The sequence below is a fragment of the Haliotis rubra genome, unplaced genomic scaffold, assembly GCF_003918875.1.
Source record: "Haliotis rubra isolate DU_JTF1 unplaced genomic scaffold, ASM391887v1 Scf1425, whole genome shotgun sequence".
NCBI lineage: Eukaryota > Metazoa > Mollusca > Gastropoda > Lepetellida > Haliotidae > Haliotis > Haliotis rubra.
Genome location: NW_025765365.1, coordinates 52,870 through 77,580, shown reverse-complemented (window position 1 = coordinate 77,580; position 24,711 = coordinate 52,870). Strand labels below are relative to the sequence as shown.

Here is a 24,711-nt window from a genome sequence, read left to right as displayed (position 1 = left end):
CTAGCCAGTACATCAAGGACTGGTCAGTCTAGTCCCCTCCCTTGTAGTACCCTCCCCCACCCCTCTCAGTCTAGTCCCTCCCACTCATACATCATGAAGTTCCTTCTCATTCTGTCCCTTCCCACCTCTAGCCAGTACATCAAGGACTGGTCAGTCTAGTCCCTCCCTTGTAGTACCCTCCCCACCCCCTCTCAGTCTAGTCCCTCCCACTCATACATCATGAAGTTCCTTCTCATTCTGTCCCTTCCCACCTCTAGCCAGTACATCAAGGACTGGTCAGTCTAGTCCCTCCCTTGTAGTACCCTCCCCCACCCCTCTCAGTCTAGTCCCTCCCACTCATACATCATGAAGTTCCTTCTCATCCTGTCCTTCCCACCTCTAGCCAGTACATCAAGGACTGGTCAGTCTAGTCCCTCCCTTGTAGTACCCTCCCCCCACCCCCTCTCAGTCCTAGTCCCTCCCACTCATACATCATGAAGTTCCTTCTCATTCCGTCCCTTCCCACCTCTAGCCAGTACATCAAGGACTGGTCAGTCTAGTCCCTCCCTTGTAGTACCCTCCCCCACCCCTCTCAGTCTAGTCCCTCCCACTCATACATCATGAAGTTCCTTCTCATTCTGTCCCTTTCCCACCTCTAGCCAGTACATCAAGGGACTGGTCAGTCTAGTCCCTCCCTTGTAGTACCCTCTCCCCACCCCTCTCAGTCTAGTCCCTCCCACTCATACATCATGAAGTTCCTTCTCATCCTGTCCCTTCCCACCTCTAGCCAGTACTTCAAGGACTGGTCAGTCTAGTCCCTCCCTTGTAGTACCCTCCCCACCCCTCTCAGTCTAGTCCCCTCCCACTCATACATCATGAAGTTCCTTCTCATTCTGTCCCTTCCCACCTCTAGCCAGTACATCAAGGACTGGTCAGTCTAGTCCCCTCCCTTGTAGTACCCTCCCCCACCCCCTCTCAGTCTAGTCCCCCTCCCACTCATACATCATGAAGTTCCTTCTCATCCTGTCCCTTCCCACCTCTAGCCAGTACATCAAGGACTGGTCAGTCTGAGTCCCCTCCCCTTGTAGTACCCTCCCCCACCCCTCCTCAGTCTAGTCCCTCCCACTCATACATCATGAAGTTCCTTCTCATCCCGTCCCTTCCACCTCTAGCCAGTACATCAAGGACTGGTCAGTCTAGTCCCTCCCCTTGTAGTACCCTCCCCACCCCTCTCAGTCTAGTCCCCTCCCACTCATACATCATGAAGTTCCTTCTCATTCTGTCCCTTCCCACCTCTAGCCAGTACATCAAGGACTGGTCAGTCCTGCTGAACTCAAGTCAATAAATTATGACATCTGAAATGTCTTGCCCAATGGAGGGGCGGTGGGGTAGCCTAGTGGTTAAAGCGTTGGCTTGTCACGCTGAAAACCCGGGTTCGAATCCTCACATGGGTACATTGTGTGAAGCCCATTTTTGGTGTCCCCCCGCCGTGATGTTGCTGGAATTATAATTGCTAAAAGCAGCATAAAACCAAGTCAGTCAGTCAGTCAGTCTTGCCCAGTGGGCTAGTAAATATTTAATGGTGATAATGATTTTGTTCCCTGCTATGTACATCTGTCGACCTCAATCTCCAGCTGGTGAATTTTTTTATGGTGGCTAACAAATTTAAGGACCCTTTGTCAGTATGATTTGGAAATAATTTCACAAACTGATTTCATCGATTATGAATATGGTGTTCAATACCATGTGATGTGTTTATGAATATTTACCAGAGTTATTTTGCTTTACAGGTTTTGCAAATGGCAGTATTTTTTACTAGATTTCTGTTATTATGGAAACATCATGTGCTATGTGTTTATTTGGTAAGTACCTCTGACAAGTTAAGTTACCACCACTTTGAATGTTTTTATAAATTTCATTCATAAAATTTTATTTTTTTCAAGTTCAACAATTTCATGCTGAATGATAATTTCTGGAAGATCATTAAGACTATTTGGTTATAAAATGTAAAACTTATCTGACTTGTTTAACATCTCGCATTTTCTGAATTTGTGTTTAACTGTTCCGATACACAGAAGTCCTTGATGGTACACAATGCCTGAGTTTAAAGGTTGACAAAATTTTAGAAGTCGGGAAGTACAATACTAATTATTTAATGGATAACAACACATTTATGGATAACAAAGTTCTTTTAATTTGTGAATGTGACATTTTGGCCCAGTTTATTGTACTGCTGTCTTGCAGCAGAAACTGAACCGAAGCATCACACTCACAGAATAAAAGGACTTGTTATCCATAAATGTGTCGGTATTAAGATTGTGAACAAGTTGGTTGTTGAGGTTGTTTTGTACTGAAGATGGATTTTTGTTGTTTCCAGGGCGTTTCCCCAGCAGCCGCAATACTTCTGTGTTGTGTTTGCCCTGTCCAATGGCCCCATCATGTGGGCACTTCTCTTGTTCCGAAACTCACTCGTATTCCACAGCTTTGATAAAACTGTCTCCATTTATATCCACATCATGCCAGGACTGTTGTCTTTCACGTAAGTCTAGCAGCAGTACTTTTGTTTTATCTCACCATGTCACCTCCCCCTTTCAGTACAGTGGGCATTCAGTGTTCAGTAGTGTGGTATAAGAGAACAAGTTCAGGTTCAGCATGATAATTGTATGCTTGTCTATGTTTTTTCAGTAATCCCTCAATGTCAATTGGATGTCAATCTCAACGGCACATCATATTATCAATCTCAACTCTCTGGGGAGCAATTCTTGCAGCCACTAGGCGCACCAAGTTAATGTGGCTTTCCCACCCTTATGAGGTACCCATTCACAGCTGGGTGGACTGGGACATATAGTCACAGTATTTTGTCCAAGTTCACTGCACGTTGCTGTACCTGCAACTAGATGTTTGCACGTATTCATGTGGTCATCATCTGGTCATTTACCAACGGATTTGTGGGTTCTTTTAAGTGCTCCGGTTGTGTACTGTACACTAGGGGTTGTGACAACACTGAAACAGTCTGCACACAAAGTTGACTCCAAGGCTTTCATACCGGGTCACAGGTGGGCTCGATCCCGGCACCTGAAGTATGCTGAATCACTAGCCTCCATGTGAATGTCCACACCTAATGATGAGAGAAGGGACGTAACTGCATAGCTAGTGGTTGTACCTTTGGATTGTTTTTTTTTTTTAATGAGTCTCTCAGCAATTATCAAGCTATATAGGGGGCGTTGCGGGTAGCCTTGTGGTTAAAGCTTTCATTCATCACACGGAAGACCCAGGTTGTATTTTCTACATAGGTACAATGTGTGAAGCCCAAGTCTTGTGACCCGTCATGTTTCTGGAACATTGCTAAAAGCGGTGTAAAACCATACTTACTCATTCATTCACTCATTCATTCACAATCAAGCTATATGACAACAAGCTGTATAATCATCGGGACCAGACAATCCCGTGATTGTGAGCATCACAAGCATCGTTCCGCACAATGAAAATAAGATGATATGCAATTAACCATTTCAACGATTTGAGCCTGACCACCTAATCCACTTAATGGCCTTTCATGATGACCATTCATTTCTGGGAACCTGTAGTCTTACTTGGCCTGTGACCCCACAGTAACAATCTTCAGCAACCATGCTTGTTGTAACAGGTGAAATACGGCATCGGGTGGTCCGGCTTGCTGGCTTGGTTGACAGCTGTCATCGTATCCCAGTTGTGTAGATCAGTACTTGATTATTGGAATGTCTGGTCCAAATTCGATTATTTACAAATCGTTGCCATATATTGAAATATTGTTGAGTGCGGCTTTAAACAATAAACAATCCTAGAATAATTTGTGGGTGGTATTTCTTAATGTTCTCAAGTTACTGCTGCAGTGTAGCACAACTTCTGTCTCTGAAATCCTGAATAAATATGAAAAAAGTCTTTGAATGATTAGAAGATAAAGCTACTCTGTTTTCAATTTTGCGGTTCTTTATCGTTGCTTTAAGACATCTAATTGTAATTTAAAAACCAAACATGTTAGCGTGAGAGGTGACTTGTTGAGTCTGTTTACTGTAAATAATCTAATAATGTGACTATTGTCTGTTTCAGGATACGATGGTTCCCAGAAGAAACATCTAAGTTGTGGTACACGGGGGATGATGCCTAACTTTGCTGATTGGTCCTTAACATGGCTGATCGGCGTCCCGATGGGTTGCTACATGCTTCATGGTGTAAGTAGCAGGTCCACCTGTCACAGCAGCAAGCAGGTCCAGTTAAATCAGTTCATGAATGCCTTAATCAGTAGTCAAGGAGAGACAATCATGTCATGTGTCGGTGTCACACAGGTCATGTGTTGGTGTCACACATAGGTCATGTGTCGGTCACACACAGGATTTGTCTGTGTCACACATAGGTGATGTGTCGTGTCACACAGGTGATGTGTCGGTGTCACCCATAGGTGATGTGTCGGTGTCACACACAGGATTTGTCGGTGTCACACATAGGTCATGTGTCGGTGTCACACATAGGTGATGTGTCGGTGTCACATAGGTCATGTGTTGGTGTCACATATAGGTCATGTGTCAGTGTCACACATAGGTCATGTGTCGATGTCACGCACAGGTGATGTGTTGGTGTCACACAGGTGATGTGTCAGTGTCACACAAGTGATGTGTTGTGTCACGCAGGTGATGTGTCGATGTCACGCAAAGGTGATGTGTCGTGTCACACAGGTGATGTGTCGGTGTCATTAATAAGTGATGTGTCGGTGTCACACATAAGTGATGTGTCGGTGTCACCCATAGGTGATGTGTCGTGTCACACAGGTGATGTGTCGATGTCACGCAAAGGTGATGTGTCGTGTCACACAGGTGATGTGTCGGTGTCATTAATAAGTGATGTGTCGGTGGCACACATAGGTGATTTGTCGGTGTCACAGAGATCCTTTCAGTGTCTTTGGTCATGTAGACAATGCAGGATTCGAACCACAGACCTTCTGATCTGAAGGTGCTACAAAAGTACTGTGACGCAATATTTCCTAAGGAGACACGTCTTGAATGACAAGGTTTCATGACCCTGTTGAACAGATTTAATGTTATAATGTAATGAATCAGCTCACGTTTTGGACATCAACCCTTGATTATAATTTTTTATGAAACGTCACTATGAGACAAGTTAATGGCCGAGATAACGTTATTTACAGTCCATAAACAAGTGACCCTGAAGCATTTTTAATCCCAATGTATTTTGAGTGCCTGCTAAAATCTGGTTTCAATAAATCTTAAAATGTATCATGTTTCTTTTTCAGTTGTTTAACACGTTGCTGGTGCAAGTTATTTTTAAACCTCCACCAGAATATCAAACCATCTACCGCCTTCTCACAGCCAAAGAGAAGAGTTCAAGTTTCAAGTTGTTCGACTTGTGTGGACCAAAGTAAGCTCAGCCAGTGGACATCTAGGGTCTTTTGTCCATCTTGTCTTTTGACTCGATTATTTACAGACCGTCACCATATAGCTGTAATATTACCTGAGAAGGTCAAAGGTCAAGGCCACCACATACAAAACATGTTTTCAAACGTTATTCTTGCCTTTATAATGAGGCTTAGTATACACCTGGAGAGAGATCTGCTTTGAAAAGTCCAAGGTCAAGCTGAACATTGCAGGATATATTGCAGAAACCATGGTTAACCATGTCAACCATCTTATTTGCATGTATCTTTACAAATCCACGTTTTGGTAGTAGATGTATCAAGGGTTAAGGTCATTTTCGAAGTTATTGTTCCGAAGTATTCATCTCATGACAGTTACTTTGAAATGAATTAGTTCTGTTAGCACCCATCCAGGACTTGGATGAGGATATTTAAGAGTGAGAAGTTGACTTGGTTAACACTGAAGTGGTTGTTGTCAAAGTACAGACACCTCCAAGGCTCCCATATTCACAGCCCCAAACCGAAACTGTATGTATGTTCAACTGGTCAAGGTATTGTACATTTGGAAATATTCGTTACAGTGTATGCTCGTTTCATATATAACACAATCAAATGCATCTAATACAATGGTGTGACAGTTCCAATCAAGAAAAGGCACATTGCAGAATGGACTCACCCTAGGATACGTTTCTGTACTTTGACTTTGTTTAGGGTACATTTCTGAATACAGAAACATATATGGGGAACATATCTGTAGTACCTGTGCCATAACCCTAAAGTGAACAAGAACTCGTGTTAAGAGCCTCTTTCAGGCCAGTGGACTCCAAAGTGTTTTTGGCAATTTGGGGCACTGATGTTGTTAGATATCTCTAGTTGTATTGTAGATATGATTTCAATCAGGAAGGACCGAGGTAATTTTTTGCTATTTTTAGCAGTGTGCGAAATAGCCCGTGGCTAGTTAATCTCCAGTCAGGCGATTGAATCTCCACAGTCACTGGCCCGACTGCCTAGTGCATTTTCATGGGGTCATTTTGTAAATATATCACTCTCTCCGACTTGTTAAGTTATGATACACTGATAAAAATGCACATCATATTAGCAGCTTAATGATGAAACCCGTGTTATGCCGATAATATGTCATTCTTGTCTATTTTTGTAATCGTTTGCTCAGTTTCTACATTCAAATTTTGGGCTAGTGAATTATTTTGTGGGCTAGTAACTTTGAGGCATAGCTAGCCCAACTGGTTAGCAAAATGTGGAAACTATTTTGCACACTGGTGTGTATTTATCACAATAAAATTGAAGTGAGAAATTAATCAGTGAAGTGAATTATTGTTTCAGGCATCACTACCTCATGTACAAGCTGAGTTACATGGTCTTCTGTCTCCTGAGTGTGCTCTTTACCATCCTGTGGTACAACTTTTTCATCGCCCACTGCATCTTCCTCTCCTTCGTCGTGCTGAAAGCCACCTACAATGGCGCTTGCTACTACTTGGATGTGTTCAGCGTACACTTGTTGAAACAACACTTCCGGCAGGAACAGAAAATTAAAGCCGACAACTTTGATAAGGCGTGATATGTTTGTGGATGACTGCTCAATCCGTCTGCTCTTCATGTCTGAGTGACCTTGAACTTTAGAAGTCCTGTTCTCTCAGCAAGCGGACTGTTAGTTCCGGGGATGTGATTTTGATGAAGACATTTTATCTATGAGATTATACCAGTGTGTTATTCACTGATGAACTGAAAGAAAGTTTGCAAGGGTGACAGTGAAAGTAGAGTTACTTGTTCCAGGCCTGTGAACTAAGAAAATGATCTTGTTTGGAATAGAGTCAAGTTCTGGAGACAAGTTATTTATTGCTGTTTGTCAGCACCAAACTGTGACTGGAGACCCCTAATATCTTTCTGACAACAAATTGGGTTCATTTTGACAAGATATGGCCGTGGGACACAGAACCTGGTTCCGATATTTTGTATGAACAGTTGCACCCAAACTATAGAGGATGATTTCAGAGGTACCAGGAATACATGTATATGTTATGTTAAGTAATATTTTATTGAAGTTCAAGCCTTGGCTTAACATACCACAAAATCAGAAAATGTTAAATGCCTAGCATCAGATTTAAGTTAAATGAACATTTGTGAAGGAATAGGCAACTTAAAACAATTTTAATAAAATTCAGCAAAAAAATGAAGTCATTAGGCATCTCTGTTAGATGGGAATTTGACACACAATGAAAATTATTCACAGTGATACAACATGTCTGTTTAAAGTGATACAGTGAGATGACCATGTTGTGACACGTGAGACATGTTATATATAGGATGAAACTGTCTCATTAAAGTACAGATTCTAGTACTTTTGTTGGGTTGGGTGGGTCCCGTGGTGGCTGAGTGGGCTAGATGGCTGACTTTGTGTACTGGCAATTAGTGTGTGGGTGTGGGTTCGAATCCCGGATGGGACTCAACCCAACAAAAGTACTAGAATCTGTACAATACTGAGAAAGTGTTATCCCAAATATAACATGTCTTACATTAGACCACTTTCTAAATGGCATTGTGAATTCATGTTGTGACATGTTTTGGAACATGTCCTAAATTTTAATTCAATTTGTGGCCTAAATATTACCTTATTACCTCATCCATCATGTTTACTGGCTGAGTGCCACATACCACCCCGAGTTGGATATAATGAAAATGTTTTAAAGTTCATCTTCGCACATGTCAATATTCGACCCAAATGTAAAGATCTGGGTTAGAATTGATATTCAGTAACCCATGTTTGTCATATATAGACACGACAAATCGGGATCGGATGGTCAGGTTTGCTGATTTGGTTGACATATGTCATCATATCACAATTGTGTAGATTGATGCTCATGCTGTTGATCACAGAATTGTCTGGTCCAGACTCGATTATTTACAGACCGCCGCCATATAGCTGGAGTATTGCTGTGTGCAGCGTAAAACTAAACTCATTCATTCGACCCAAATGTATGATACCATGCTGGAACAGGAAGAAAGTGTTGAAGACAACTGATATTATCATGATGTTACCTGTATTTTGAAATAACGAAGTCCATCCTAAATGTTCTTGTGGTATCAAATATATCCTCAGTGCCCAATATTCTTCCAACACTGAAATTGCTCCACATTTTTATTTTACAGCAAAATTATGTATTTGAGTCATATAATTTATAATAATTTTGACAAACTTTTTGTGATTTTGCTGAAATTGTGTATTGTTTTCATAAACCCTTATCATCATGCTCCTGTTTGTAAACCTCTCAGAGTTTTAATGTATGCAAGTGTAGTATGAATCTGAGCAGATCTTGCACTTGCACTTCATGCTCAGTACAAGGGGAGTGGTCAGTTTACAATGCTACTGGAAGACTGTCCCTACAGTGACCGAGTAATAATACACTGGAGTCATTTCCTACACTCACACAACATTTTATGAAATTATAATCAAATGATTTGAAAATGTAATAAAACAAATGAATGCTGACTGCTTCATCTTTGGGTTATAAAAGCATAAAAAGATATAACTGAAGAAATCATTCAAAATAATAACAATTACCATCCTGAATAATAATGATCATGGGAAATACTTACTGTCTCTAAGTAATATAATTTTCCTTAAAATATCAGTCTTCAAATCCGTATACATACTACTGTAACAATGTGGTTCACTCTCCACTGAAATTAGGATAAGCACAGTTTGTGACTTTAGCTTTTGACCAAAGCTCGAGGCTAGTAAAATTCTGATTGGTCCAATAAGCTCTGGCGTTAGTACACCACTATGATGATAACACTAAATTCTATGGAAACGATTCTTAGTACCATAGGCTAATAGACTCAGATTATTTTGCATACACTCTGAACGTTTTCTTTTTTAGCTGAACCAACCAGTCTAGACGCATTCATCATAAACATTCTGACTAATATAAACCACAATTCAATTTCCAGTTCAATTTCAAATGTCCCCAACTAAATTGGTTTAAAATCCTTAAACCATGAAAATAGAACATGCTGAACAGGAGGATCTAAGGGAACTTAACAGTTGGCCTTTCCATGACTGTATTTGACTTAGGTTGCCCTTCCATTATTGATTATTGGTATTGGTAGTTCAGTATATATGTGACAGACCTGTGAAGACCCGGGTTAAAATTGTCTTCAGCGACCCATGCTTGTCGTAAGAGGCGACTAAAGGGATTGGGTGGTCAGGCTTGCTGACTTGGTTGACACATGTCATCATATCTTAATTACATAGATCAGTGCTCATGCTGTTGATCACTTGATTGTCTAATGGTGCCTTTAACACTGTTCCAGTTTGATTGTAGTGTGTCAGTTTAATGTTGGAAGAGAGCCCAACTGATGCTAGTCTCGGATGTTTACCACTTTGATGAAACCCATCAGTGAGTGAGTTTAGTTTGACGCCGCTTTTAGCAATATTCCAGCAATATCACGTTGTACCCATGTGGGGAATCGAACCCGGGTCTTCTGCGTGACGAGTGGACGCTTTACCCACTAGGCTACCTCACCGCTCCTGAAACCCATCGGCATGGCTATGGTGCTGATGAACCTGGAGACACAGGTTAAACAGGATTCAGACCCACAGGTATAGGTTTCTGGCTTGCCCAGCAGATTTGATCTTATTTAATGTTAACGTGAAAAATATTATGACTTGTGTATGATGTTTGTGTGTTGTGAGGCCTAAGACTATATCTAATGTAGTGGTACAGGTTGTTGATGCAATGTGTGTAAGATATGTCCTGTGTGAGATATGTTGTGCAATAAGAATTATACGAAATGTGTCCTAACATTCCAATAGTATGTATTATTCCTTCTTGACCTTATGAATCTTGAAGATCTGGGTTAAAATTGGGCTTCAGTAACCCATGCTTGTTGTTAGAGGCGACTAACGGGGTCGGGTGGTCAGGCTCGCTGGCTTGGTTGGCGCATGTCATTATATCTCAACTGTGTAGATCAATGCTCATGATGTTGATCACTGGATTGTCTAGTCCATATTCGATTATTTACAGATATATAGCTGGAGAATTGCTGAGTGTGGCATTACATTCAAGCCAAACCAAAACTTGACCTTACATAGGTGTTGGATCTTTCAAACCCTAATGAATACTCCTGTTGATGGTTGTAGTGAATGAGTTTGTTCTCACTTTGAGGACTCATTTTCATGAGACCTTGATGTGAAAGATGAAATTGTCTTTCATGTTCATTTTACAATTTTTTGTCTCTGTTGTGGAAGATAATGTATTTCTTACATGCAGTTTCATCCTGGCAAATTGAACAGATTTTACAGGCAAGGACCTCATTACTAAATGATAAGCTACAAATGGAAAAAAAAAATTTGTTACCATGGTTACAGGAATGTATGGTGTCAAGATGGTGTTTCATTCTCATCTATAGCCTCACCACTATAGAATAAGCAGCAAACAAAATATTAAATGAGTTACCATGGTTACAGGAATGTATGGTGTCAAGATGGTGTTTCATTCTCACCTATAGCCTCACCACTATAGAATAAGCAGCAAACAAAATATTAAATCAGTTACCATGGTTACAGGAATGTATCATGGTTGCATGGTGTCAAGATGGTGTTTCATTCTCATCTATAGCCTCACCACTATAGAATAAGCAGCAAACAAAATATTAAATGAGTTACCATGGTTACAGGAATGAATGGTGTCAAGATGGTGTTTCATTCTCACCTATAGCCTCACCACTATAGAATAAGCAGCAAACAAAATATTAAATCGGTTACCATCATTACAGCAATCTCGTTCAAGCCAATCACAGTTCTCGCTACTGCTAAACAAAGATATCAGGACATGACATTATGTGTCACATCAGAATGACCTTCCATACAACCTGTCAGAGTTTTGCTTACATGAGGTGTGTATTTTCTAATCAAGCATCCTCTAAAAGTTAACATGGGGGTTTCCTGATGACATTTCTGGGCCATACGATTATCCGACAAACATGACTTGTAATTGGATGTCCTCTGATGTTTGTTTAGTAGTAGAGAGAACTAAGATTTGATCTTAATGATGTTGCAGTTACAGGAAAGCATTTTAGCACTTATTTCAAGGACAGAATTTATATTTTAATGTGATGCCTGATTATTGTGACCACTATATTGAGTGTTTTTTACACTGAAGTCACTGACTCTTATAGTAACGTCTCAGATTGGAACAGAGAAGTGATGCTAGAATTGGGAATAAATTATGAATAATTTAGTATTTGTTATAGCAGTTTATAAAATAGTTTTGAAATGTGGCCTGTCCAAGGACTGGCTGTCCAAAAAAGTGACCTGTCCTGAACAAACACAGCCAGTCCCCAAAACTAAAACTCTTCATTCAAACCAAGTTTATTCTTTCAAATATTTCCATCGACCAAAGAACGACCTTACTTATTTGAGAGACTGTTCTTCAGAAAAACAGACCGTCAAGGACGATGGGACGGGCTATATTTTATACACTGGTTACAGTATATGCTGACAGTGCCTTTGACAAAATAATATATTTTATTATGGTTTTATTATGACCATGAGTTTTTTCTTTTCTCATGGAAATATGTACAAGTTCTGAAGATCATTACAATGTTTATACTGTAGGGCCTATCAGAGTTATCTTTATATGTTCCACAGTGACCATTGTGTATTTAGAGATTGTTATATGAACATGACTATGTCATGCTGGTTTTTACAAAACTAGTGTCAGAATGCTTTTTTTTCTGGAACGAGAACAAGATAATACATGACGTATTACACATAAAACTATGGCATTAGAAAGTGTCATCATTCCGTAATCATTCATTCATGATCATTGTAGAAAACCAAATCACAAGTTATAATGTATCTGTGAGCTCATGCCAACCTTTCATCATGATATGATTCAAATGATGTCAACGACGCACACTTTTTTTTTTTCTAACCCCATAGCTAATAAATATTGTTATGACACTGAACATTAACCAGTACAAAAAAAAATACATAATGTGTTTAGGGTAAAGACGGGTTGTCGTCATCAAGTATCTCTGTAATGCAAAAATTATATTTGTTTCTGTTTCTGTAAATGTTTAGTTTGTAATTAATGTCATACGTGTATTGTATATACAAATAAACATATATAGTACCATGTGATATTAGGTCATTTTTAAAACTGCAGGTAAACAGTTCATAATAAATACATGTATTTATCGCACATTATTTTGTTATACACAAATATACTCATGCCAATAATGGTTGTCACCCCCTTCAATTTTTTTAATTGGAGAGTGTGAAGTGTCATGTTGCTGAAACACTGTCACACAGTGTGAAGTGTCATGTTGCTGAAGCACTGTCACACACATAGTGTGAAGTGTCATGTAGTGTGAAGTGTGAAACATGTTGTGTGAAGTATCATGTTGCTGAATCACTATCACATACACAGTGTGAAGTGTGATGTTGCTGTAGCACTGTCACACACATAGTGTCATGTTGCTGAAGCACTATCACATACATAGTGTGCCGTGTCATGTTGCTGAAACACTGTCACACACATAGTGTGAAGTGTCATGTCGCTGAAACACTGTCACACACATTGTGTGAAGTGTCATGTTGCTGAAACACTGTCACACAGTGTGAAGTGTCATGTTGCTGAAGCACTCACACAGTGTGAAGTGTCATGTTGCTGAAGCACTACTCACACACAGTGTGAAGTGTCATGTTGCTGAAACACTGTCACACAGTGTCATGTTGCTGAAACACTGTCACAGTGTGGAGTTTCATGTTGCTGAAGCACTATCACATACACAGTGTGAAGTGTCATGTTGCTGAAACACTCACACTGTGTGAAGTGTCATGTTGCTGAAACACTCACACAGTGTGAAGTGTCATGTTGCTGAAGCACTGTCACATATATAGTGTGAAGTGTCATGTTGCTGAAACACTGTCACACATGTAAAGTGTCATGTTGCTGAAACACTGTCACACACATAGTGTGAAGTGTCATGTTGCTGAAGCACTGTCACAGCAATTGTGTGAAGTGTCATGTTGCTGAAGCACTATCACATACACAGTGTGAAGTGTCATGTTGCTGAAATACTGTCACACACATAGTGTGAAGTGTCATGTTGCTGAAACACTGTCACACAGTGTGAAGTGTCATGTTGCTGAAACACTGTCACACAGTGTGAAGTGTCATGCTGCTGAAGCACTATCACAGACACAGTGTGAAGTGTCATGTTGCTGAAAATACTGTCACACATTGTGTGAAGTGTCATGTCGCTGAAACACTGTCACACATAGTGTGAAGTGTCATGTTGCTGAAGCACTGTCACACACATAGTGTGAAGTGTCATGTCGCTGAAACACTGTCACACACAGTGTGAAGTGTCATGTTGCTGAAGCACTGTCACACACACTGTGTGTGAAGTGTCATGTTGCTGAAACACTGTCACACATTACACGTGTGAAGTGTCATGTTGCTTAGCTGAAGCACTATCACATACACACATAGTGTGAAGTGTCATGTTGCTGAAATACTGTCACACACAGTGTGAAGTGTCATGATGAAGTAATCATGTTGCTGAAACACTGTCACACATAGTGTGAAGTGTCATGTTGCTGAAGCACTGTCACACACATAGTGTGAAGTGTCATGTCGCTGAAACACTGTCACACACAGTGTGAAGTGTCATGTTGCTGTAGCACTGTCACACACATAGTGTCATGTTGCTGTAACACTATCACATCCATAGTGTGAAGTGTCATGTCGCTGAAACACTGACACACATTGTGTGAAGTGTCATGATGCTGAAGCACTATCACATACATAGTGTGAAGTGTCATGTCGCTGAAGCACTGTCACACATAGTGTGAAGTGTCATGTCGCTGAAGCACTGTCACACATAGTGTGAAGTGTCATGTTGCTGAAGCACTGTCATACACATAGTGTGAAGTGTCTTGTTATGTAAAGCATCAGTGTGTGTATACAATGTGAATCATCATGTTATGTGAAGCATCACATATTATTTGAATCATTATGAAGTGCATTTTTAAAGATATGTGTTAGTTAGCATTTCAAGTTCACTATTAAAATAGCTGCTACATTTAAAGTGCTTTGGAACCTGCTTTGCTATAGAAGTTTCCATTTGTCAGAGATATGCTTAATGTGACATATATCTCATATCGCAACTTGTGTATGGAGTGACCACTCTTGCGTTGTATTGACCAGAGTTGCATGTTTAAACCAAAGTAGAGGAAATCAGTGTTTGTTCCATATTGTCTTGGTTATAAGGGTACCTCAGGAATATCATGTTGTTCCTCTGTCGTGTTGCTGTTACAATACATGCTATATTTATGCCTTCAGAATAAAATGTTTGAATAACTCATTGGTGTGCCATATCTCTTCTCACAGAACGGGATCAGGTGGTCAGGCTCGCTGACTTGGATAACACATACCATCGGTTCCCAATTGTGCAGATTGATGCTCATGCTGTTGATTACTGGATTGTCTGGTCCAGACTCGATTATTTACAGACTGCCGCCATATAGAGCTGGAATTTTGCTGAGTGCAGTGTAAAACTAAACTCACTCACTCACTCTCACAGAACATTTTTGCTTCAGTACAAAAACTTGTTGGTGTACCCTGTGAATTGGTCCATTTCATCCTGTGCCTGAAAAGATGGGATATTGTTCATTATATCAACCACTGGTTTGTTTAGTCCAGGATCATTTCTTTACGAGCTTCCATATGTAGGTTCCAAATTTGCATATTGATGAATAAAACAGTGAAAGGAACCTTGTTGTGTGACTGTTCTCCACTTGGATGGTTCCATGGTAACAGACCTTTGTTATAAGTATGGATTTATTGCCATTTGGATGGATGCCATAGCAACAGAACTCTGTTACATGTGCAGATATATCTCCACTTGGATGGGTGCCATGGTAGCAGAACTGTGTTACATGTGCAGATATATCTCCACTTGGATGGGTGCCATGGTAGCAGAGCTCTGTTATATGAGTAGACATATCTCCACTCGGATAGGTGCCATGGTAACAGAGCTCTGTTATATGAGTAGACATATCTCCACTCGGATAGGTGCCAAGGTAACAGAACTGTGTTACATGTGCAGATATATCTCCACTTGGATAGGTGCCAAGGTAACAGAACTCTGTTATATGAGCAGACATATCTCCACTTGGATGGGTGCCGTGGTAGCAGAGCTCTGTTATATGAGCAGACATATCTCCACTTGGATGGGTGCCGTGGTAGCAGAACTCTGTTATATGAGCAGACATATCTCCACTTGGATGGGTGCCGTGGTAGCAGAACTCTGTTATATGAGCAGACATATCTCCACTTGGATGGATGCCGGTAGCAGAACTCTGTTATATGAGCAGATATCTCAACTCTGTTATATGAGCAGACATATCTCCACTTGGATGGGTGCCGTGGTAGCAGAACTCTGTTATATGAGCAGACATATCTCCACTTGGATGGGTGCCGTGGTAGCAGAACTCTGTTATATGAGCAGACATATCTCCACTTGGATGGGTGCCATGGTAACAGAACTCTGTTATATGAGCAGACATATCTCCGCTCGGATGGGTGCCATGGTAACAGAACTCTGTTATATGAGTAGACATATCTCCACTTGGATGGGTGCCATGGTAACAGAACTCTGTTATATGAGTAGACATATCTCTACTTGGATGGGTGCCATAGGTAACAGAACTCTGTTATATGTGCAGATTTATCTCCACTTGGATGGGTGCCATAGTAACAGAACTCTGTTATATGTGCAGATTTATCTCCCCTTGGATAGGTGCCGTAAGTAAAAGAACTCTGTTATAAGTAGAGATTTATCTCCACCTGGACTGGTTCCATGGTGACAGAACCACGTACGCTGCAAGTGAAGATATGTAACAAAACTGTTAAACATGTGAGCATATGTGACAGGACTGTGTTACATGACAGATTTATTTCCATCTTCACTGGTTCCATAGTAAGGGCAGCATTTATAGTTTCTGTGTTTCCCATCACCCGACCGACCCTTCTAATTTTATTGTCATGTAAAATGTTTATCTTTTAATCAGTCACTGCCACAAGTCCAAAGAACTCGAGAAATTGTAATAAGAATTACAATAAATGAGAATCAAGAACATTATTCTGCTAATATTGTATTGGGGTGGGGTGTCCAGACCGATCGACCAATGTTCAGAATTTGGTGGCTACGTGCAGAATTCAATAACTACCAAAAATCGAGATGACCACTGTGTTCAGTGACTGACTTAGATTCCTCTGGGGTCCGATGTGTGGATCAAAGTACTGCATCGAGAACAGAGTCAAAGTCCACGGTGGCCATGTGTTCGTGTTTGTAAACACTCCGCTCAACCCGCTCGACACATGTATGACATATATAACTACAGGTGACACACAAATCAAAGATCAAGACATGAAGTTCAGAGTCTGGTCCAAGTCAGTACACAATCACACATGCTTGACCTCATGCTTGGTACTAATTAGGTTGATGTGAGGACACTCCAAGTCCAGTTAATGCTTTATAGACTTAAGCTTTATTTTATTAAATAATATATATATATATATTTTGCGTTGTCTACTTATAAATTGTATTTGACAAGAGTTTGCGGTAGAGTTGCTCAGTGTAGTAAAATGGAGAAACAAATACTGTATAAAATGTAGATTTCAGAAGTTCAGTAATCTTGATTTAATGAGTACACCCATTCTTCATTATGTTAAGGTGCCTATGTTAAACCTTTTTATGGTTTAGTGCAGAATGTGAGTGACTCAGAATGTAAATGAGTGTCTATGTGAGTGTTAAATTTCATATTGGAGTCTATAACATTTTCATACCTTTAATGGGTAGAATCTTCTTTTAAAAATGTGTATCTTTGGTTATATGATTTGGGCCAAGCACTACCCCGGGTGTCTGGTTTGGTATGTAACAGGGACTCAGAAATAAAGAAATAAAATACTAATTACAAAAAACAAAATGTAGGATGTTCACTCATATGTATATCACAACATCTTGACATCAATGATACTCTCAGATCACTAATGCAGGTTTCATGTGGCTACAGGCTATTTGCACAATATATTTAATCAATTATTATAAAAGAAGTTAATAATTTTAGAACCCTTAAAAGATCCGCCTGTGTTGCTGTATATCCCGCCCATATCACTGCAAATATGCTTTTGTTGCTGCATATACTCTTATGTTGCAGCATATACCTGTGATGCTGCATATGCTCTTATGTTGCAGCATATACCTGTGATGCTGCATATGCTCTTATGTTGCAGCATATACACCAATGTTGCTGCATATACCTGTGTTGCTGCATATACACCAATCTTGCTGCATATACCTGTGTGCTGCATATACACCAATGTTGCTGCATATACACCAATGTTGCTGCATAATACCCAATGTTGCTGCATATACACCAATGTTGCTGCTTATACCTGTGTTGCTGCATATACACCAATGTTGCTGCATATACCTGTGTTGCTGCATATACACCAATGTTGCTGCATATACCCCATGATGCTGCATATACCCCATGTTGCTGCATATACCTGTGTTGCTGCATATACACCAATGTTGCTTCATATACCCCATGTTGCTGCATATACCCCATGATGCTGCATATACCCCATGATGCTGCATATACACCAATGTTGCTGCATATACACCAATGTTGCTGCATAATCCCCAATGTTGCTGCATATACACCAATGTTGCTGCATATACCTGTGTTGCTGCATATACACCAATGTTGCTGCATATACCTGTGTTGCTGCATATACCCCATGATGCTGCATATACCTGTGTTGCTGCATATACACTAATGTTGCTGCATATGCCCCTATGTTGCTGCATATACACCAATGCTGCTGCATATACCTGTGTTGCTGCATATACCTCATGATGCTGCATATACCTGTGTTGCTGCATATACACCAATGTTGCTGCATATGCCCCTATGTTGCTGCATATACACCAATGTTGCTGCATAATCCCCTATGTTGCTGCATATACACCAATGTTGCTGCATATACCCCATGTTGCTGCATATACCCCATGTTGCTGCATATACCCCAATGTTGCTGCATATACCCCATGTTGCTGCATATACCCCATGTTGCTGCATATACCCCATGTTGCTGCATAATCCCCTGTGTTGATGCATATACCCCATGTTGCTGCATAATCCCCTGTGTTGCTGCATATAACCCATGTTGCTGCATATACCCCATGGAACGCAGTGGAAGCTGGTAAATTACGTAGTCAAAGGACAACAGAGCACTTTTCTGTAGTTTTTTACAGTTTTATTCCCAAGAGTTTATAATCCCCAATATGTACAAATATATTTACAGAAATAATGATGTGTCCAATTATGACACAATATGTGTCTCCAAATATTGACACTATAAGAGAGTGTCCAGATATGACGCTATAAGAGTGTGTCCAAATATGACACTGTTCAATGGCATGTTCACAAATATGAACTCTACAAAGGCGTGTCCAAATACGACACTACACAAAGGAGACACCAAATGTGTGATCTCTAATGCGTTCAATGAATTCTTCAATAACTATCAAATTTCAAGTTTCTCAAATAATGTCTACAAATTAGACACACAATATTCAAAAGTTACTTCAAATTCATATATCAGAAAGACACTAAAAGGAGACAGTCACCAAAGTGTGACTGCTCTCATACAAGTCAAGAACCGAAGTGTAGCAACCACGTGCTAATCTGCATGGGATGCAGTAGCAAAAATGTCAATTTCAAATGCGCGTTCGCTCAAACATTTTAGAATGTCCATGAACAGGAGGTGTTCGGTAGAGCTGTGTATCGTGGTCTAAGTGGCGAGACGATATATCCCGATACCAGTTTAATTAGGCGAGACGATATATCCTGAAAGTATTGGCAAGGAACCTGCGAGACGATTATCATCACGATACAATGGTGGCGATACGATACGTATCCCGATACTTAACAGTTTCTAATAGCAGAACATATATGATAGATAAAATGACTGAATCTTTATTTGTTATACAGCAGAACATGTGTTACATTCACACACACTTAAAAAGCTGTTCATTTAATAAAGTTTCAGCATTTAATGCTTTTAAAGTACAGTCAAATATATTCAGTATACTATGATCTAACATATATAAGTTTGAAACCGAAGTTTCCTTTGGAAACGTGTGTTTCTGCACCGATGCTTTCACAAACAACTGAATGTAATTTATATCAGAATTCAGAATCACTGAAAAAAACTCTTAGGTATGCTTTCTAAAAATTTTATCTTCTCTTTGTTCTCTTACTTAACAAAGCTAAGACATCGTTCGTTTATGTTAATAAATGGTGGTATTTGTCAAACAACTAAAACATATTTCAATTACTAAAGACAAGTATTCTACAGTTCAAAGAGTTTGAAAAATGTTCACACTCTTTCACTTATACACCAACTCTTTTGTCCATGTAACAAAGATAACAGACGCAAACAAATTCCTAAAAGGTTCAATTTGTTTTTAAAATTCAGAAGAATTTCAAAGAGACTCCCTTCCTATTCCTAATGCAATACTCCTTACCACTGTAACTAGTATTGAAGTTGTATCGGGATATATCGTCTCTTGTGGCGATACATCGATGTATCATGGACCCTCGCGATATAAATATCCTGATATATTGTCTAAATGTGTTTTGTATCGATGCACTCGTATCGCGTAGTTGACGATGCAAACATCGATACTATCGATGAATCGTTACACCACTAGTGTTCGGGCGAGTCCTTCTGTCCACCCCATGTTGCTGCATATACCCCATGTTGCTGCATATACCCCATGTTGCTGCATATACCCCATGTTGCTGCATAATCCCCTGTGTTGCTCCATATACCCCATGTTGCTCCATATACCCCATGTTGCTGCATAATCCCGTGTTGCTCCATATACCCCATGTTGCTGCATAATCCCGTGTTGCTCCATATACCCCATGTTGCTGCATAATCCCCTGTGTTGCTCCATATACCCCATGTTGCTCCATATACCCCATGTTGCTCCATATACCCCATGTTGCTGCATAATCCCGTGTTGCTGCATAATCCCCTGTGTTGCTGCATATACCCCCATATACCCCATGTTGCTGCATAATCCCTGTGTTGCTCCATATACCCCATGTTGCTCCATATACCCCATGTTGCTCCATATACCCCATGTTGCTCCATATACCCCATGTTGCTGCATATACCCCATGTTGCTGCATAATCCCATGTTGCTGCATATACCCCATGTTGCTGCATAATCCCATGTGTTGCTCCATATAACCCCATGTTGCTGCATATACCCCATGTTGCTGCATAATCCTGTGTTGCTGCATATACCCCATGTTGCTGCATAATCCCATGTTGCTGCATATACCCCATGTTGCTGCATATACCCCATGTTGCCGCATAATCCCGTGTTGCTCCATATACCCCATGTTGCTCCATATACCCCATGTTGCTGCATAATCCTGTGTTGCTCCATATACCCCATGTTGCTCCATATACCCCATGTTGCTGCATAATCCCTGTGTTGCTCCATATACCCCATGTTGCTCCATATACCCCATGTTGCTGCATAATCCCTGTGTTGCTCCATATACCCCATGTTGCTCCATATACCCCATGTTGCTGCATAATCCTGTGTTGCTCCATATACCCCATGTTGCTCCATATACCCCATGTTGCTGCATAATCCCCTGTGTTGCTCCATATACCCCATGTTGCTCCATATACCCCATGTTGCTGCATAATCCCGTGTTGCTCCATATACCCCATGTTGCTCCATATACCCCATGTTACTGCATAATCCTGTGTTGCTCCATATACCCCATGTTGCTATACCCATGTTGCTCCATATTGTTGCATATACCCCATGTTGCTGCATATACCTCCATGTTGTTACTGCATATACCCCATGTTGCTGCATAATCCTGTGTTGCTGCATATACCCCATGTTGCTCCATATACCCCATGTTGCTGCATAATCCCCTGTTGCTCCATATACCCCATGTTGCTGCATATATCCCATGTTGCTGCATAATCCCCTGTGTTGCTCCATATACCCCATGTTGCTGCATAATCCTGTGTTGCTGCATATACCCCATGTTGCTGCATAATCCCCTGTGTTGCTCCATATACCCCATGTTGCTGCATAATCCTGTGTTGCTCCATATACCCCATGTTGCTGCATAATCCCCTGTGTTGCTCCATATACCCCATGTTGCTGCATAATCCCGTGTTGCTCCATATACCCCATGTTGCTGCATAATCCTGTGTTGCTCCATATACCCCATGTTGCTGCATAATCCCCTGTGTTGCTCCATATACCCCTTGTTGCTGCATAATCCTGTGTTGCTCCATATACCCCATGTTGCTGCATAATCCCCTGTGTTGCTCCATATACCCCATGTTGCTGCATAATCCCATATAATACTATGTTGGCATTTATACGCCTATATTCCGGCACATAGATGTACCTATGTTAGTTTATGTGCCCTAATGTTGTCCATATCACGCTCTTCTTGCAAATGTTTCCATATTCTTGCATATGACCTATACTCCGGCATGCCACCATATACGCCCCAATATATGTCCCAGTATTCTACACATGGTATGAATTAATTAAGTTGCCACTACATCCCAGAAATAATGACAAACGGATTACTTGTAACTTGAATTTATTGCTGCTGAGCAGACAGTAAGAGTAAATAAAGCTTATTCTGTATTACAGAACATAGACACCAGGTGTTAAGACTTGACACATTATGATGAATAGATCTACAGCATGTATATTGTATACATAGCAATCAACAACATAATGCATGAGGTGACCGGCTTAATGCTTGTGGACGCCACCAGGTCTCTAGTGACAAGGAAACGTTGTGGTGACTGTGGGTTGAACCACCAATTTCCTTATTCTGTTAATAATAATTCTGACTGAAATTACTACAATTCTACATTTCTTGACACAGCAGGAACCTTTAAATCAAATCCCTGCTAGATATCTCATCACACTTTGCAAGGTGATTAATTTTGTTGTTGGTTTACAGATAAGTTGCTTTGTTAGCTATCAAAATAAGAATTTAATAACTTTTCATATATTTTAATACCAACTCTAAAAGTATAAAAAAAAAAGAAACAAAGTTAACATGATATATCACTCAAATAATGTCTTGAAAAGAGGATTCATTGAGACATACAAAACATATGACGTAGTCTTCACCACAAAGTTTGAAGTGACATAGACTATCCTTTGAGACAAAATATAATGCTGTAGTTGTTTGGGTGGGAAAATGTTGTCAAATTTATATTTTTTTCAGTCACTGACATTGTAAGATCAAAACAAACATCTGTAAACCAACAGGAGAAACAAATCTCATTACTATTGCTTACAACCATAACAAATTTATCTGAAAATAAAATGGACATTGAACTTAGATTAAATGAACAAATGTACCAAGTCTACAGTTACAATACATGCAAACAAAGTAACAAACAAAATTATAGCGGCCTTCACACGGCAAACTAAAGTTTGACAACAAATGTTGTCAAACTCAAGTTTGACAGTGTGAACATTCCAACAACTCACCACCAACACCAATTTCAGAGTTGCCAACTGTTGTCGATAAATAGGATCGGTCTCTAATGACATGAAAGTTTGACAACATGTGTTTTACATGTGAAAACGAGAGTTTGACAACTTTTAAAATTTAAACGTGTGTTGTAAAAGTTAAGTTTTTGGTGTGAAGGCTGCTTAAGAATAGAGAATTCATAGCTAATTTGAATATAGTGTTTCATGACAACTGCTCAAACCTCAACCATGCTATCAAATATGTTTATGAAAATGGGCATTGAAACCACATAGGTAAACCGATCAGTCTTCCTGTAGGCACTTGAATAAATATCACCAGACAACAGAAGACTTCAGATGTCCACGAGATTCTAGTATTGCTTTTATTTTCTCACCAGCTGGAACTTGAAACACAGACAAATTCCAAAATTAATTTATCATTGCATATAATTTCTGATTTCAACGATTACATTTTGGGGAAAACTTTTCACAATTGACCTAACTTTTTAATGGATTTCAAATTTTTTTGAAACTTTTTCCAATTGCTATACTTAAATTGGAAGTCAGTGGGGAATTCAAGGAAAACATTGTCTGGTATTAATGATAGAACCATACATATCACTGTTGGGTCAGTAATTTTTTCGTTATTGTGTGCCTTGAATATAGTGAATAATACCCCAGGCTAAACTTTACTTTTACTAGTCTGATGACTTAACCTCCTCCCTAAAAACACTGTTAAACAGCAGTGATATAGAATAAAACTAGCAGAACTGTTTTAATGTCCTTGTCATATGTACACATTATACATCTACCTTCCTCTACGTCTTGATCATGGTCAGATGATCCTCATTCACTAGGAATTTTAGAATTATGTTACACTGGTCAATGCCTTAAAAACATGATAATAAGAATCATAAAAACCAACACCAAAGAGAGGGTTTAACCCCACATGCCATATTATTGCCCTGAATGAAATTCCCGAGCCCCCCAAAGATTAACCTTCTGCATGCTATATTAAATGAAATTCCCGAGCCCCCCCAAAGATTAACCTTCTGCATGCTATATTATTGCCCTGAATGAAATTCCCGAGCCCCCCAAAGATTAACCTTCTGCATGCTATATTGTTGTCCAGCATCAAATGCAGGGGCCTGATCCACAAAACCTTAGTAGCACTATGTCATTCGTAAGTCTATGTATAGTGTTACGATAGGTCGTAACGTTACGGACACTTTGTGGATCAGGACCCTGGACTGATCATGAGTAAATCTGCCGCTGAGCAACAAACATGCCTGCCACTTTACCCAGATATAGCTGTATGTTTAGTAGTTTTATATTAAAATGAATGCCTGTAGTCAAATCTTATACAGGAAAACCAACTTTTATGGATAGTCAACTTCTTTATTGCAATGAGTGTGACGTTTCGGTGTTGGTACTAACACTGTTATCAAGCAACTGCCTTCTAAAAAATATGCAATCCTTATACAGTTCGTACAAACACTTTCTGATGATCATGTCAGAATAAGAACTAAATTTCTCAATTTAATCTGTTAGATTTGTTTTGAATGGTTTGTTGATTAATGCCACACTCACCAATTTTCCAGCTACATGATGTCGGTCTGTAAATAACGGAGTCTGGACCAGACAATCCAGTGTTGACATCACGATGTTGGTCT

At 40.0% G+C, this 24,711-nt stretch overlaps 1 protein-coding gene and 1 long non-coding RNA gene across 2 annotated transcripts in view; both read left to right on the top strand.

Moving 5' to 3' along the window:
* LOC124269165 (glycerophosphocholine acyltransferase 1-like) overlaps nucleotides 1–7,566 on the top strand; it is a 42,159-nt gene extending 34,593 nt beyond the window's left edge. Inside the window, exons 7-12 of the mRNA XM_046704178.1 lie at nucleotides 1,770–1,841; nucleotides 2,357–2,518; nucleotides 4,069–4,104; nucleotides 4,172–4,190; nucleotides 5,267–5,391; nucleotides 6,728–7,566. Coding sequence (XP_046560134.1) covers nucleotides 1,770–1,841; nucleotides 2,357–2,518; nucleotides 4,069–4,104; nucleotides 4,172–4,190; nucleotides 5,267–5,391; nucleotides 6,728–6,962 — 649 coding nt within the window. The 3' untranslated portion in view covers nucleotides 6,963–7,566. The remainder of the gene's footprint in view (nucleotides 1–1,769; nucleotides 1,842–2,356; nucleotides 2,519–4,068; nucleotides 4,105–4,171; nucleotides 4,191–5,266; nucleotides 5,392–6,727) is intronic.
* Nucleotides 7,567–10,531: 2,965 nt separating this feature from the next.
* On the top strand, nucleotides 10,532–12,543 carry LOC124269159. Its single transcript, XR_006896445.1, has 2 exons — nucleotides 10,532–10,756; nucleotides 10,857–12,543. It is a non-coding gene; the product is annotated as an uncharacterized LOC124269159 (long non-coding RNA).
* The last annotated feature ends 12,168 nt before the right edge of the window (nucleotides 12,544–24,711 follow it).